At 48.6% G+C, this 17,718-nt stretch overlaps 2 protein-coding genes across 4 annotated transcripts in view; both read right to left on the reverse strand.

The window, feature by feature from the left end:
- The window catches only part of MYZAP (myocardial zonula adherens protein), a 132,230-nt gene extending 123,111 nt beyond the window's left edge, over positions 1-9,119 (reverse strand). For both annotated transcript variants that reach the window (XM_033437008.2, XM_033437009.2), the window contains exon 1: positions 8,999-9,119. The gene's annotated coding sequence lies outside the window, so the exon portion shown is untranslated. The remainder of the gene's footprint in view (positions 1-8,998) is intronic.
- A 5,346-nt stretch (positions 9,120-14,465) lies between these two features.
- CGNL1 (cingulin like 1) overlaps positions 14,466-17,718 on the reverse strand; it is a 158,180-nt gene continuing 154,927 nt past the window's right edge. For both annotated transcript variants that reach the window (XM_033437006.2, XM_004274664.3), the window contains one exon: positions 14,466-17,535. In XM_033437006.2, coding sequence (XP_033292897.1) covers positions 17,391-17,535 — 145 coding nt within the window. In that variant the 3' untranslated portion in view covers positions 14,466-17,390. The remainder of the gene's footprint in view (positions 17,536-17,718) is intronic.

Consider the following 17,718-nt stretch of genomic DNA (forward strand, 5'->3'; position numbering starts at 1 on the left):
ACTGCACTAGTAAGTGGTGTTAGGATAGTACTGCAAATGTGTATTTGCATTCAAGCTAGAAAATAAATTTGAATTGAAACAAGGAACACCCAGCCTTTAGATTACCCACAGGGCCTTCAGGAACTAGGATTCTAGACTGCTCAGCCTTTGGAAACACACAGCTGTCATAGGAGTTGTTTGAAGGGGGTTCACCCATAGAATCTGCTATCTTTTTTATCCAGGGTGAGGTGAAAAAATGAAAAGTTCCTACTGAGAATACTTGGGAATATAGAAACTTTGGGGAGTGAGAGAGACAGAAACGTGGCCTTTCTGAGGAGTAATCATGCCTGACCATTTTCAGAGGGAATTAACATGTACATTGGTGCTGCTGTTAGGGGAAAAGAGTTGTATGTAATTTATAGTTAACGAAAAAATATTTGACAAGTCTTCTGCAAAAGGTCTCCTTTTAAAGAAACCATGGCTGTGAGAATGTCCTCAGCCATGGAGGTCCAGCTTATGGACAGGAAGGAAGGAGTGCTCATAAATAGGAACTGTCCTTGTGGAAGAACTGTCAACTCCAGAGGCATCCAGACCCTGGGCCTCACACCCCTCTTTTGCTTTCTTTAAAATTTTCAGTTATTACATGTTCAATGTTTTGGAAAATTCAAATAACATAAGCAGAAAGAAAAATTCCTTGAAATCCTGCCACCCATCTTAGCTTTTTCATCAAGGATCTTTGTGTATGAGGAAAAATCTAGAAAAATTTGGCTTGAACGTGGCGCTACCTTCCTACAGCAATGCGGAGGTTATAACCCACGCGTAGAGGGGGAGTCCTCCAGGGCTGGGTTTGAAAGGGCCTCCACAGCTACTCTATTCTCACCATTACGGACTCATTTGTACTGGACAAACAGGAGGACACAGTGAGTCCCCGATGAAAGGTCAACATCTTGCTGGCCATGAACACACCTTAGCAGGGATTACTGTGCTTTAATAAGGCCAACACCTTTGAAAGTAGAGCCCAAGGCCCTGAAGGAAAGGGCTTTGTTAATTACAAAGGACTGTATGAAGAAAGTGTTATTATTGGTCCAAAGCAATGGAATTCTAGGTTAAAGTGTGATAGAGCCTCTGCACTGAAGTCACTGGCCTCATAGGTTACCAACACCAACAAAAGTCAGGTACCAGAAGGGAAAATATGAGTCACGAGAGACAACTGTCTAGAGAACATATGCAATCGTGACACATGAAGACCTAGGACGCACGTCAACCTGTCTTGCAGAAAGATAAGAGGATCACAGCCAAGTTGAAAACTTCCTGCACGTGGCATTGTGAGCTGGGGAGCCACTGGGCCAGGTGGCTTGTCACTTGCCTGGATTTTAGAGATTGTCATGGTCACTGCAAAGAAAAACGCATGAAACCCTCCTCCAAGGCTGGTGTGATTGTAAAATTACGCAGCCTCTGGCAAACAGCTTGACAGTTCCTCAAAAGGTTAAACACAGAGATACGTTATGACCCAGGAATTCCACTCCTAGAGAGAATTCCACCAAAGAGAATTGAAAACTTATGTTCAAACAAAACCTATACACTAATGTCCATAGCAGCATTACTCATAATAGCCAAACAGAGACAACTCAAATGCCAGTCAACTGACCAGTGTACAAACAAAATGTGGTATATTCACACAATGGAATAGTATCAGCCATAAAAAAGGATGAAGTCCTGATACTTGCTACCACGTGGACGAACCTTGAATACACCATGTTAAACTGAATCAGACACAAAACGCTACATACTCTATGCTTCCATTTATATAAAATGTCCCAAACAGGCAAATCCACAGAAACAGGAAGCTCATGAGTGGTTGCCAGGGCCGAGGAGGAGTGACTACTAATAGGTATGGGGCTTCTTTTAGGGGTAATGAAAATGTAAACTTAAAAAGGCCTTTTGGGCTTCCCTGGTGGCCCAGTGGTTGAGAGTCCACCTGCTGATGCAGGGGACATGGGTTCTGCCCTGATCCGGGAGGATCCCACATGCCACGGAGCAGCTGGGCCCGTGAGCCATGGCCGCTGAGCCTGTGCGTCCGGAGCCTGTGCTCCGCAGCGGGAGAGGCCACAACAGTGAGAGGCCCGCGTACCGCAAAAAAAAAAAAAAAAAAAGGTCTTAGCCTCCCTCCCAATACACCAAATATGTATCAGCAAATAGCATGCAAGAAAGGGTAGGGATCTAGCAGGATGGAGCAGCCTCCATGGGAGACTTTTCCACAGTGAAGCAGCCAGTGTCATTTTTCTTTAATAACTGACAATGAATATGTCTAGTCACTCTCATGATCATTGAACATACTGCATAGAAGGAACAACAGAATCGGAGGTGTGGGACCAGCTCCCAGGCTACCCCTCTGGCTTTGGTTGGCTGTTTCAGGAAGGAAGGAGGACAACTCCATGAGGCCCCACCCTGGCAGGTGTGTGGGCAGGAAGAGAAACCAGGAAACACTGGCGCTGATGGAAGAGACAGAACCGCACCCAGCCAGTGGCTGCTGTCATAGCGCTGAGTCCCTCTCAGCCATGTGAGGAAACAGAATGGAGAAAACCCAGCCTGATGACAGGAGCCTTTCAGCTGGGTCTCTTCCCCACCAATCCTGTCTTCTGCTGACAATTTTACCCCTGTAGACACAGCTTCTAGCAAAACACCTGGCATATGTGGGAGCTCAGTGAATATTTGTTTAATGAATTAATAGCAGTATCACCTATGACAGCAAACAAAAAAGAAGCAACTTAAATGTCCTACGACAGACTACTGATTTGTATACATTTATGATATCTCTAGCAGATTATATAACAGTACAAAAAGTATGATTCCACACTTTATAAAAATAAACCTGTATATAGAGAAAAGGCCTAGGCAAATATACACAAAAATATTAAGTTATTTCTAGATAGTGAAACCAAGGGTGACTTTCCTTCTCCCCCCCATCCTTCTCATTCATATTCATATTATTATCACTTACCTATCTGTATTTTAAAATAAAGAGCATAAATTATTTGCATAAATGAAAAAGTTAATAAAAATTCCACTTGCATGCGAAAAAGGCATTTGACACAATAATTCCTGTTTTGGGATATCACTCCAAGAAAATGATGCCAAATACCAAAGAAAATAATGCCTGCAAGAATTAAGTAAAATGTATTTTCTATACATGATAGAAAAATATATAGTGATTTTAAAAGATATTCATGATGTTCAAAACAATAGATGTTCAAAAATGTTCAAAAACACTAGAATAATGCTTTAACACATTATGGAATACTATTGATAATAAGTATATTAACCAGGATAAAAATAGCTAGCTAGCAAGTATAAAACAAAGGAGAATAAATATCGTAAGCAGACTAGACTATAAAGAACCAGAGGAAAACCTTCAGAGGGAAACTAAGGAGCCATTAGCAGAAGGCATAATTGACTCTTTGCCCTTTGTTGATTACAGTTCACTCCATTTGCCACCTCTGACCAGAACAGGGTGGATTCTTTCTCAGTGATTCACAGATTAACCGAAAAACCTGCAGACTTATTAGACACCCGGAGGCGCGGCGGAACGCGTCTCACCCAGGACGGCACCTGGCTACCTCCAGCCTTGTGTCTGGGTCAGGGCTGTTTTCTGCCAACACAGCGGGCCGCGCGTCCCTGATTCGAGGACATCAGGTGGACCCCGCGGCCACAGCCTAACCCCTCCATTCTGGACCCCACGGTTCCCTTTCCAAGCTCTAGGTCACCTCATCCTCGGAAGCTTTGTGGAAGCAACTTTGAACGCTATCACATACACTCCACTCCTCAGGGAGGGACAAGCTGAAGAGAGATCTGAGGGCCTGGAGGAGAGTGTTTGGGGTGGGGACACCCCGGAGAAGGAAGGAGATCGAAGTCACCAAGCACTCCCTTCCACAAGGCGTCCTTGCGTGTTGGACAGCTGGGTGTCATGGCTGTTTTGTGTGGCTATTCAGTAGCTAAGGCCTGCATCGATGGCTCAGGGAAGCAGCCCGGAGCAGCCCCGGCCTGAGGACTCCAGCTTTGGCCAGTGGGCGGACCGTGGTGCTCTCTGCTGCCACCCAGTGGATCTATTGAGAAAGGTCAGGTAGGAAGTTTAATCGGGAGGGTCTCAGTGTGGTCCCCGGACCAGCAGCATCAGCAACAAAATTCTTGGCTGTCCCGGAAATTCTGGGAGTGAGGGCAGCAGTCTGTGTTTTCACAAGCCCCCCCTCCAGTTGATTCTGATGCACACTTAAGTTTGAGAAGCACTGGCTTAGACTAAGTAGTGATTTGCACCCTGAGACGCATGAAACGGATAATAAAGAGATTTTTTTTCCAATGGGAGTAGCTAATTTTCCTTATTAATGATCAAGTGTCATAACTTCTATAAGAACAAGGTTCACCAGCCACTTTAAAAAAATTATTCATCTCCTCCTCAGAAAGGACAAGGAGGCATAAAACCCAACTCCTCTGTTCTCTGTCCAGAATCTGATTATAAACATCCACTGCTTTCCTATTTCTGGGAGTGGCATTTGAAGTCCTCCAAAAATATGGTCCCAAACCTCTTTTCCAGCCTCACCTCCAATCACTCCTCCACTTCATTTATCCTAGATTCTAATGAACTGACTGATTCTCTGAATCTTGCCTGCATCCAAGTGTTCACTTTGTTCTTTCCACTAAAGACACGTCCATCCGTAAGATTAAAATCTTACTAAAAAATGCCCTAAAATATTGCACCCATTTTTAACGCCCTCTCAGATGCCATTTCCTCCATGAAGCCTTCCTTAATTAGCCCAGCCAGTAAGGACCTGTCCCATCATGAACCACCGATGCACTTCATCTATACCTCTTTTTTAGTGCTTTAGACCCTACTGCTTTTTAGTTCTTAGTGGACATTTTTTATTCCTTTAAGTCCAGGGACTGAGCCCTACTTATCTTAACGTTGACCAGTGCACAGTAGGTGTACAGCAAACGCTTTTTTTTTTTTTTTTTTTTTTGCTGTACACGGGCCTCTCACTGTTGTGGCCTCTCCCGTTGCGGAGCACAGGCTCCGGACACGCAGGCTCAGCGGCCATGGCTCACAGGCCTAGCCACTCCGCGGCATGTGGGATCTTCCAGCACCGGGGCACGAACCCGTGTCCCCTGCATCGGCAGGCGGACTCTCAAGCACTGCGCCACCAGGGAAGCCCGGCAAACGCTCTTTGAAAGGTGCAAGTGAAAAACTTTGGCCCCTCACAAAACAGTAGCTCACAAGAAATGCTGGAATTCAAATCAGTACGATGCAAACATTGCGACATAAAGGTAACTGTGGAGCCCCAGTTGACCAGGTGACCTGGGCGAGGCTGGGAAGACAAACATTGCTGTTGTCCAAAGTCCTCTTTGGGACTCCACCACTGGTGGGCGGGGCCCTGGATACCCAGCACCCACTAATCTACCACATCATAGCCAGAAGTTGCCACCAAGGCCCCCTGCTGGCCACCACGGAGGTCATGCTGGGACTCACAGCAGGTAGCCCCGTGAAGCCTTCCATCCCATCAGCCTCTTAGCCCCTTAAGAAGCCCACCTGAGAACCCAGGAGCCCTGAGAAAACTACACTGCAGCAGCCACCACTAATACCTGATTGGGAACGCAGCCTCCAGCAGACCCTGAGCCTTTGGTTCAAATCTCCTGTTGCCATCTCAGGAAGATGGTGTTGACCCTGTAATTTCTCTCCTCCTGGGCCACTTGCCCAATGGTCCCCATCCTCGCTGCCCTCCCCAATAAGTTCCTATATTTACGGTTTTGACCATGTGGACTTGCTAGAGGAGAGACACCCAGTGGGCCTGACACGAGCTGGGGCAGAGAGTGCCCTTGGAAGAGGACCTGAAAGCCGGGGGGCAGTCAGAGAGTAAGGAATCAGGATCCTCAGAGAAAAATGTGTAAGAGGCAGAGGATGATCGCCAAAATAGAGAAGAAGAGATAGTGAGGCCTCAGCGGGCAAATGGGAAAGGACAGTCCACGCAGTAGTCTGGGGCTGACACAGCCGTGGCCTGGGGCTTGAGCGTGTAAAGTCCTAGGAGTGTGCAGGCATAGGGATTCGGGTGCCTGGCTCCCTCTGGAATGCCTAGGCCTCTTCAGACAGACCTTGGCCTCTTACGTTGAAGCTCCCTCATGTATCTGACACTAGAGTCACTGAAAAAACCCCCAACTTGGTGGGCAGCCTTCTTTCAGGATCACCTCACTGACCCATGAGTCCCACATCCTGGATGTAACCCTTGGGTGAGCAGTCCAGAGGCAGGTCTCCTTTACTGGGGGGAAAGAGTCAGCCTGGGGCAGGGGTGTTCCCGGGGCTCACACTCTCCTCATCGCCTTTTATAAATACCCTCAACTTGCTTTCATTTAATTTTCTGTGAATGTGTCCAGTGGGACACACATAAATTCTGGATGAAACACTGAAAAGCTGACTTGAAAGAAATAAAATAAACAAGAAGGAGTGTTTGCCTCTGGGTAGAGAGTGGAGAGATTGGGGTTAAGGATGGAGGACTTATTTTTTACTGTTTTACTTATTTTTTACTTATTTTTCACGGTTTTACTCTATTATACTGTTTTCATTTTTATTATCTGCCACTTAAAAAACAATTAATAGATAACAACTAAAAGGATAAGAATAGACAAGTCACAGAAGGACATCTTATAAAATAAACCCATTGACAATAGAAAAGGAGACTAACCTGATGAAAGAAGTTATTCTATTACTTAGAGAGGTTAATTAGCAAAAGTGAGGGGTGGGGGACCCGGAGGGACGGCCACATCTGTATATTGTTGGTCTATGCAAATTGGTAAACCCTTCTGAAAAGCACTTTGGCAACATTTATAGAGACATAAAGATTTCTTTTTCACTTGATACCCCAGTAATTCCAGTTCTGGTTATCTAGCCAAAGCAAATAATTTGAATACGGAAAACACTACAGATAGAAAATATTCACTGTAGGAAGGCAAAATTTAGAATCCTAGACATCCAATAATACAGGGATGGTAATTAACTGATGCGATTCATGCAATTCGTCGTTATGCAGCACTTTTAAAGAGATAAAGGTTATCTATTATCAGAAAAAATGCTTATTCTATGTTAAGTGACAGCAAAGCATATATAAACTCACATCAATACTGTGGGTATAGTTATGCTTAAACAAAAGCATAGGAGGGACTTCCCTGGTGGTCTAGTGGGTAAAATTTCGTGCTCCCAATGCAGGGAGCCCGGGTTCGATCCCTGGTCAGGGAAGTAGATCCCACATGCCGCAACTAAGAGTGCACATGCCACAACTAAGGAGCCCACTTGCCGCAACTAAGGAGCCCACTGGCTGCAACTAAGGAGCACACGTGCCGCAACTAAGGAGGCTGCCTGCTGCAACTAAGAGCCGGTGCAACCAAATAAATATATATATATTTTTTAAAAAAAGAAGATACACGTACCCTAATGTTCAAAACAAAAAATGCATAGGGGGCTTCCCTGGTGGCGCAGTGGTTAAGAATCTTCCTGCTAATGCAGGGGACACGGGTTCGAGCCCTGGTCTGGGAAGATCTCACATGCCACGGAGCAACTAAGCCCGTGCGTCACAACTACTGAGCCTGTGCTCTAGAGCCCTTGAACCACAGCTACTGAGCCCACGTGCCACAACTACTGAAGCCTGCGTGCCTAGAGCCCGAGCTCCACAACAAGAGAAGCCACCACAATGAGAAGCCCACGCATCACAATGAAGAGTAGCCCCTGCTCACCGCAACTAGAGAAAGCCCGCACGTAGCAATGAAGACCCAATGCAGCCAAAAATAAATAGAATAAAATTTTTTTTAAAGTATAAAAAAAATGCATTGGAAAAAGACTGGAAGGAAATGTGCTAAAATGCTCAGGATGGCTGCATTAGGCTGGCGGGGTTATTTTCCAATTTTTTGTTAATACGGTTACTCTAATTTATATGGAAAAATAAATATGTAAAGAAGGAAGGGACATCTTTCAATCCCTCTACCTGCCAAGCAGGAGCATGGGTGAGGCCTCTTGGCAAACTCAGGTATGATCCTATTTTTAGAAACTTCTGGCTAGGAAATGTATACGTAAGGAAGAACAAACACCATAAGGCACGCCTCTATTGACAAACGTTCAAAGAGCTACTCCTGGTGTGTAAGGAGTCCAGCTCCTGGAATGTTGAAGGTAAAAGGAAAGTTTACCCAAACGTCAAAATTTCCATGACTTGTACCTTACTGCATCTCATGAAATAAGATCCATGTCACTGAACTCTTTTAAAATAAAATCCAAAAAGAAGAAAAAAAAAAAAAAAAAGGAAAGTTTACCAAATGATGTTCACATTTTGATCATCAAGGGTCCAAATAGAACATGGCTAAACAAACATGGCCACTAGCACCCAGCTGGCCCTGAATGAGGTGCATAGCATCCCTCCTCACCCATGTGACCATCCAGGTTGCAAGCACAAGGGCCCATAAAGGCAGCAGCCATGGAACAACGGCAATTCCAGGCCAGAGCTGGGCGTTCCCAGAGACGATGGAGGATGCTGTGCTCTTTGTTCTCCAAGGGAGGAAGCCAGTGAGACTCTGGTCTTTGTGAGCCTGGAGTTAGATATGCGAGCACCACAGGCAACTCAAAATGCCCCTTCCCAAACAGGCAAAGAACTAGGTGTTCCCTCAGATCAATACTATTCAATATTTGTTCAGCATATTTGAGGGACAAAAGGCAGCAGTATGCTGGGTAAGGAAGGGGAAAGAATATCTCTGTGGCAGCATAAGGTCTCTTCTCCACCGTGGAGGGAAGGTAAGCTCAGGGCACCCAAGCCTGGACATCCCAACCCAGCCAAGCCACGGCTCTGCCTCTGTCTGGGTTCACCTTTAGAAACAGCTTAGTCTTCAAACCATTAGGCAATCATGTCCCCCTTGTGGGGTCTCATCCCTCCCCAGTGCAGCAATTAAGGTCCTGACTTCCCGTAGAGCATTTAAAACAATTCTCTTATAGTCTCACCTCCAGTCATTCATTTATCCCAGATGCTAATGCAACAAACCGGCGGATCCTCTGAACAGTGGTTGCCTTTGGGAAGGAGAAAAGGGAATGAGGCAGGGAAGGAGAGACAAAGGGGGAAACTTTTCTTTCTCTTATTTAAAAATGTGAAGCAGATATGACCAAATATGAACCACTATTAATTCTTGGTGGTGGGAACACAAATTTCTCAACAAAATGAACCAGAAGTCTTCAAATGGAAATTCTAAGACCCAGTGCCATGCTGCATTACCTTGCCAATTTCTGGCCTCCCCATATTTGATGCTCCCTAAATATCTTTGTTGCTGAGGTTGGTAGCAAAGTCACAGGGACTAACTCCACACCTGGCCTCTTAACATCTGGGAAGCAGCTCTGGACATACAGTGGCAGTCCTCTGACGTGCAGACCATGTGATGACCAGGAGGGAGAGCTCGATGCTTCCTGCCTGCACGCCTCTGCCCATCACAGGGGGGGACTAACCTGGTTATACTGGGCACACCTAACCTTTCCATGGGGCCTAGACTGGAAGGATTTTAGAATCCAGCAGCAACGACACAGACCAAAAAAAAATTTTGTTTTTAATTTCCATGAAGGGGAGGTGGTAGTAGAGTGAATTGTTTCAGAAAATGAAGCTGGTTTAGGAAGCCATGTGTGAATCAGGAACACCACCTGGGTCACAGGAGAAGCCGGCAGGCAAGTCGAGGGGAGGCCTGTTCTGTTCTAGTTCTTCGTTATCTAGTTCTAGTTCTAGTTTGTTATCTAGTTCTAGTTCTTCGTTATCTAAACGCCAGGATAAATCTGCACAGAGAGAGTGGACAGGGACATGGACTGTCTCCTTCTGGAGGTGCCAGGAGCCCCGGAGGGACCCTGTCACCCATCTTTTTCAGATCCTGTTTCCTTGTCTAGCTCTGTAGGGAGCACTGTGCCCGTCTCCAAAGAACGCCATACTCACTCCCAGTGACAGGCCGGGAACGACTGGCACCTGATGAAAGGCAAGGCGGCCAATCCCAGAGATGGACCAGGCAAATCAAGGAGCTGGACTGGAAGGCTTACCAGCCTGGCCCTTTCAAAGGCAGGAGGGCATTTAACTAGAGACACCTGGTTTATCTTACTCTCCGAGTCCCTTCCAGGAAACAAGCCTGTCCTGGAAGGGCCAGAGGCCAGAGGCAGTTGGAACAAGGTTAGCTAGGCTGGCGGCCTGCAGCCAGCGGGAGGGGGCTTGCAGAGAGGAGCAGGCGGGCTGGCTGCCGTGCCTCCTGGCAGGCCTCAGAGTCCAAGTGCAAACTTGTGACCCAGAGGCCAGGCCCCGTGACCGCCGACGAACCTCCCAGCCCTTGCGCCTAACTGTCCTCAGCTGAGGGGGTCAGTGGGAGCTGTTCTAGAGGGGCAGCAAGGGAGAAGGGCCAAGGTATGGGGAAACTGACTGTAAGAGCAGCAGACAGGGGACTTCATCCCAGCCCCACTGTTGACTAGCTGGTGACTTAAGACAAATGACGGCTCGTTCTGTACATGTTCCCTAACGTGTGGAAGGGGGGTGACACTACCTACCTCGCAGGATGCAGATGAAATCAGATAAAGAGCCCTAGCGCACAGAGTCTGCCCAAGTGCAGCTGCTCCCCTGCTGAGGGATCTTTCCCACTGCCCCCGGATAAGGTCCATCCACAGGGCAAAACCTATTGGTCTTCGTGCAGTCCCTGGGTAGGGCTCAGAAGGAATGCCCTCCGTCTGGTACGTGGATGGCGAGGCAGGTACCTATCACCTCTCCCATCCGGCATACATAACCCCACCCTAACTGACGCCCCAAGTTAAGGAGGCGGGGAGCCAGCTTTCACAGCTGAGTCCTTCCACTCCTGGGCCTTGGCTGGGCAGAGGGGTCCCCTTCCTTCCAGATGACCTGCACACAGCTCTCAGGCCTGAAGCTGGCTCTGCCCCGCAGAACTTCTCCCTCCCTGCACAAAGGTCGGACCCTGCCCACTGGCAGGGCTCTAGAGCCCAGGCCCACCCAGCTTAGCAGAAACACGTGCCACCTCCACAAGGCAGCCCACCGCTGTCCAGGGTCTCCAGACTGCAGCCCGACCACCCCCTACTCTTGAACGAGCTACTCTGGGGTGAGGGCTTTTATTAGTGACCACAGTCAATGGTGTCCCAGTGAGGACAACTTACTGATTTCAGGGTGCAAGTGCAGTTTTGAGTGTAAGACTAATATGAAAGGTGCATTACACAAGAAGATTATTATGGTTACATACCATTTTAGAAGAAGGTTCTCATCCCAAAGTCTCCTGGGGGTTGGGAAGGTAAATGTTCCCTGAGACTCACCCAAACCCAGGGACTTGCTGATGTTGCCCAAGTCCACCTTCCACACAGGGAGATGGTGGGGTGGCCCGAAGATCACCCCACGAGATCAGGCCCAGATAAGTCAGGTTAGCACAGCACCAAGGCGGCATCAATGGCAAAACGAGAGATCCAAAGATCACAGTAGCAAACGGTTCTCCATTTCTCCTACGTACTCCTTCTAGATTAATCTTCATTTAACACACTTCTAATGACACCATTCTCCATCTCAGAAATAGTGACTAGGTACCCCTGGCCTAGAGAATTAAAAACGTGTTGCCCTAGCATCGAAAGTAATTCATAATATGGCCCCCAAAATACCTATATGCTGGAAAAGACTAGAGATCTACTCAAGTTAACTCAAGAAAACATTTCAAAGGATACCCATGGATCAACTGAGAGTTGTCAGAAGACAAGAAAGCTCTAAAACTCAACCACTCTTTCTATCAGTGTCTCTGCTTCTCTTTTCAGTTTCCCTTCTCTTTATTGCCCTGCTTCCTCTGGTTATTCAGCTTCCATTCCCTCATAGTCTCAGCTAGCACAGTATGACCATGCCCAATACCTTCTAAACCTTGGCAACTCTCAGCACCTCCTTGCAGTTCAAGTCTGTGGCTTCAGAAGTTAACTTTGATTTCTCTGTGCCTTTGATTAAAGCACTCAGAGTGGAGGCAAGCAGCAGGCTGTTGGGTTGCACAGACACTCACAAACGAAGGGGAGAGCTGAAGGACGAAGAACCAGGAGGACTTGGGAGGCCCTGACACAGGATCGAATGGAAGACCGTCGTCCTCCGGGGCAGTGCGTGTGGCGGGAGGCAGCAGAGCTCCTCAGCTCCGAGTGTGAACTCCAGACGCAGACCCAGACTCCAGTCCTGGCTCTTCCATGGGCTGCCATGTGCCCTGGGGAAGGTTAGTAACTCCCTCTGCCTCTGTCACGAGCACCTGCTCAGGGGGTGGTCAGAGGAATCAAGTGAGTAGATACAAGTGAGGGTTTACAACAATGCCCAATATACAGCAGTAAGTGCTCAACACACTTAGCTATAGAATTGTACATGGAAAACCAGGGGAAACCTGTGGCACTGGCTATAGACAGAGGGTTAGCAAAGCCCAAGGGCAGAGAAATTTGGTGTGCCACAAATATACGAAGGACTTAATATGTGTATCTAATTTAGCTTGATAATCACTTTTGTAATCACACTGTAAGCTTACAAAGGTCCTAGACAGGGCCTTAAACCTTGTATCTGCAACAGCACCTGGCCCGTGCTGGCAGGTTAGGCTCTTGGGCTGGCTACTTACTCCACATGTGACCTACGGGAAAATGCCCAGCCTCCCCAAGCCTCAGATTCCTTACCTGCCAACATTTCTGCCTTTCTTGTAAAACTGTTTAATTTTGTTTACCCAGAAGATCTCTGGAATCACGTGCCCCATCCCCGGGGCGTTGTTGACAACTGTTGTGAGACCAAGTGAGATTCCTCACGGTAGGAAACTTGCAGAGCTCCCGCCACAGAATAGGTGTCACTGTTGAATGTCTCTTGGAAGGGCACCGCACCCTTTCCAGCTTCACCAAACCCGGCACGGGGCACACACTCATATCTTGCTCTGCAGATGGAGACAGGCTGGGTCTCAGGTCATACACGTGAACATCCACGATGACTTTCAGTGCAGGTCTGAGAGCAGGACCAAGTCCTGCTGATCCCTCCACAAAGCCTGGAATTGCTGGATTTGAGGCTGTTCAGCTGCCGATAGGAACTTGCTCTCGAGTCATTTTCTCCTGTCATTTGAAAGTTTAGAACAGAAAACTTTCTGACTGATGACTATCTTCCTACAAAGACAGGATCGCTGAAACCATCCACAAGTTCAAAGAAGGAAGAGTGTCGAGAATGTGGGGGAAGGAGCTAGCTGCGGGCCTGGAAGGACTTTTTCCCTTTGGCTCTGAGCTCCTGAGTCACTTTCCCTCCCACAGGTGCAGGGGACAGGTAACCTCTCAGGATCTCTTATGCTCACCACAAAGACCCTGGCCCAGGGGCCAAAGAGGCTTAAATACAGTTTCAAAAGCAACTAGGACCAAAAGGGTGTCTTTTACTTACAAATGATAAAATTACACCCCAAAAATCCGGACCTTTCTTTTAAAAAAAAAAAGCAAACAATTTATGCAAAGACTTTGAGGACTTATTAAAATTAGAAAATCTCATCTACATTTGAGATGCTCTGTTTAGTCAGAATAAAGGGAGTCAAGGGCTGCAGGATAGCTGGACGGGCCAGATGTTTACATCACTGGGGGCGTTGAGGGGGCAGTGGTCAGAGCTACGGGCAGGAAGCAGCAGCCACCTGCGGCAGCCAAAAGGGTTTAATGAAGAAATAAATGCCCTGGAGGGCGGCAGTGTCGGGGGAACCCACCAGGGTTGCCGAGGGGCGCAGAGGAACAGCAGCAGGCCGCCCTGATCACCTTTAGAACCAGAGACACAAGGAGGAGGTATGGTCGCCCAAGTCCTGTGCATCCTGTGCAGTCCTGTCCGGCTGCATCACCGCTGGAAACGCTGCACAAAAGAGAGGTGACAACAGAAAAATGCTGACCTCCACCTGCTCCCACAAGCTGACCCCGACCAGAGTCGTCATGGGGGGAACCCAGGGCCTTTGGGGATCGGCCTCCAGAGGACAGGGCAGAGAATGGCACTGAAGACCCTGAACAGTGTAGGCCCCTTCCACACGGAAGTGACTCCTGTTTCACATAAAAGGGACCAGGGTACCTGCTGTCAGCCTGCTGCAGATCAAGTGAGATTATGTGCTAACTGTGATTGCCGGAGAACCGATTTTAGTTTTGGAACAAGGAGAAAACAGGGGGTGCCTGTTTATTCTCAGTTATCAACACACTTCCCTTTGGCCATTTTCTGGAAATGGGCAGTCTGGATTTCTCAGAACATCACAACCATGCAGGGGCATTAATCCTCTCAGTGCGCCCCACTCACCCGCTCCCCACCCTTCTATTTCAGACACGGATCCCAGCCTGGAACGCCCCAAGTTCCCCTACCTTGGGTAGCTTCCAGCCATTCACCTGGGCTGTTTCTTGGCAGACACGGAGCCAAGCTCTGGAGAAAACAAGGGAGTCGAAATAACGGGAGTCAAGATTCCTGCTGGGTGATACCGTTTATTGAAAGGCAAACTTGCTTTCTCCAGGAGTTCACTTACATGGAGGTAGCTGCCTAAGAATGTCTCTTCCCGGTGACAAACCTAGGCAATCAAACCATACCCGAAAGCAGAAACCCAACAAAATAAGACTAATCGGCATTGTCGGATGACACTCAGAGGCAGGAAAAAAAATGATAAAGCTATATGATGATTGTCTCTTCAGCACTGCATTTGGCCACATACTTGTTTATTAAATACTTTTTTTCTTTTTAAACTAGCTAAAGAAAATACTCTCGAGTAGGGTTAGTTCTTAAAGCGACAAACAGAAAAAAATATATTATGTGTACATAATAAAATCAAAGAATGACAGCGTGTCAGAGCTGGCAAGGACCTTGAGCCCTGGTCCTCAATCATTCCGCGTCATCTGCCGCTCTGAATGCAGGCCTCTCAAGGTCACCCCTGTCAAGGTCACCACGGTAAGATGAGCTGGGACTTGAAAACATCTCTCCTCTCAGCTCCCAGGCTCGTGTTCCTCCCATCCTGGTGCACCGCATGCATCCAGTTCACTGCCAGCCCCATTACGGCGCAGGAGGGTGCATTTGTTGACATTTTTAACGTCCCAATTTTAGGGTAAAGATGCAGATCTTCTGAATGGTGAGCTCTGTTCTCTTTTCACAGGCAGTTTGTTTCTTGCAGCCTGCCTCATGGCTACCAGAAGGAACTGGTCAGAAGGAGAGGCAGAAACTTTCTCACAAACCAAGACAGATGCTGGCTTGCTCCCAAAGTTCTTGGGCCCCCAACTTTTCCCATCTCTAATCTGTAGCGATGAGCGGGCGGAAGCGTTGCTGGGCAGGCTTCTTGGCAAATACCTAATGGCGGTGGAAGCAGTGGGGAACTCAACAGCATATGAGAGTCGAAGAACCCCTGTGGGTTCCAATGAGCCAGCCAACCAATCACAGGCTTGCTGCCTCCCCAAGAGGACAGAGGGGCTCCGGGGCTGGGTCTGAAGGGGCTCAGCCTCCGTGTTCATTGGTGTGACTGTTGTCTATCACCCCCTCTCCCCCGACAGTGCTCCAGGAAGGGAGGGATTTTGATCTACTTTATTTACTGCTGTGTCCCCAGTGCCAAAGACTGGGATATCATGGATGTCCAATAAATATATGCTAAATGAATGAACGGCTAAAGGGAGGAATCTCTCCATACTCCAAACAGGTAAGCAGAGGCAAGAAGCACTCCACCCAGCAGAGGCAGAAGAGGGGTTGGCTCTTCTGCTCTGGGGGCTTCAGCCACGGTGGCGGGGGGTGACGACACCTACCCGTAGATGGGGCTGATCGCTCTGAATCCTGCTGGGTGCGCTCTGTGACCTGGGGTAGGTAGGGCACCGAGATTCCCTGCTCCCTGCGGCAACTGTCATGGAGCGCTGGGCTCACAGGCCTCTTATCTACCAGGATGTGTGGGGACACTGCGAGGCAGCTGAACACTCACTCACATGCACACAACTCGAAGGGTTCCCTCCCTGGCCACGGCCCTGACCAGCTGCGATTGGACCTGGCCTCTGTGCGTGCCTAGGGACCAGCACAGTGGAGGGGACACCAGGAAGGCCAAGAGGAAGTGCCGGGATACCCAGCATCCTCCCAGTGCCTCCCTGAAATTCCATCCCAGCAACGTGGCCTTGCCCAGACCTCACCCAGCCCCAGTTACCTCCTGCCTGGTGCCGGCCGCTGTCCCTCTGTCCCAGAAGTCAGGATTCTTCCAGTTTGCACAGAAATGCCTCTGTCTGACTGCTGCTTCCTTCCTCCCTTTCCTGACATAAACCTGAGATCCTGTTCAATCTGCCTCTTGCCTACACATCCCCCCAGCTTTCAAGAACTTCTTCCTCTTCCACCTCCTCCTTCCTACCCACGCTCACACACGCCTGCTAATCTCCTCTCCCTTCTTCCCGTCCCCGTGACCTTACTGCACACATCACCTGCCTCTTCCTCAAGCCTAAGTCCACGAACCTTGCTCCCAAACCCTCGCGGTCCCCACCTGGCAACCACCCCGTCCAGGGACGGAGAGAGTGTAGTTTGGAGGCGGGAGGAAAGGACCAAAAAGACACGACAGGAGGGCTCCACCCCCGGCCCCCGAAACCAACATCATTTGTCAAAAACCATACGTACATGTCTGCCCACTCCACCTGTGCAAAAGAAACGGCAGCTGGTGACTGGTATTGGTCTCAGCATGGTTCAAAAATTTTAACAAAATTCTAGATAAAATAAGCAACCAAGGACCACGGATACAAGTGACCTCTGACCTTCCCTCCCTCCGTCAACAAGTTCTTTACCAAGACCACCTGCACTTCTCTTCTTAGGCTTAACTCTCCCTTCTCACCACAATTCCTTTTTCCAACTCTGATGCCCAGAGTGGTCTTTACTTTCTCCCTCTTGCCTCTGGCTCAGTTATACTTAAAAATCTAGTCGCTTTGTATTTTTAAAAATAATACTCAATAGAGATGTGTGAACTTTACAAAACAAGCCACCCCACGAAGCCTCTGCAACATTCCAAAATGGGACAGCAGCAGTCTGTGAGAAGGTCTGATTTAAAATATGTACAGCCTCCACATCCTCCCCTCCCCTTCACAATGGCTACTAACTAGGAACTAGCATTTGGACCCTTTTTCTTGATGGGGGGGGGTGGAGGGCAGCCATGCAGATGGTGCTGCAGACAGCTGTGCAGAACGGGGGCTCCATCCTGCCAAGCGGCTGCAGGCGTCTCAACGCATACCCTGCAGTAGCTGCTGTCTAAGCTACCAGAGCTGTGCTGCCACAGAGATCCTAGGAGGACATGACGTCACAGGGAAGAATTATCTGGTCCGCGAAGAGGAGGTGATGGCGCTCCCTTCCTCTCCTCCCGCCGCGGGCGGCTGCAGGCCCCTGGAAGTGGGCTCAGATCTGGCTGGCGGCGGTGCCGTCCTTGGCGAAGGTGTAGCTCAGCGGCGCCTCATAGAGGCTCCCCCCATCTGTGCTGAGGTCGTCATCATCATCATCGCCGTCCACGTCATCCAGCACTTTGCTTGGCAGCTTCTTAAGTCTGCAGAACAACAGGTGGCGTGTTTCCTGGCCCTGGACCGGGGCTCACCTCCGATCTGGAGGCCAAGGGGCTCTAGACGCCTGTCTCTGCACCCCAGCAAGTGGTATATAAGCACAGGAACTTAACTCGTCTGCACCTGCCAGTTCCTACAGCAACAGGGAGCAAACTGCCCACCTGAGAGCA

Source organism: Orcinus orca, chromosome 2 (genome assembly GCF_937001465.1).
Source record: "Orcinus orca chromosome 2, mOrcOrc1.1, whole genome shotgun sequence".
Classification (NCBI taxonomy): Eukaryota; Metazoa; Chordata; class Mammalia; order Artiodactyla; family Delphinidae; genus Orcinus; species Orcinus orca.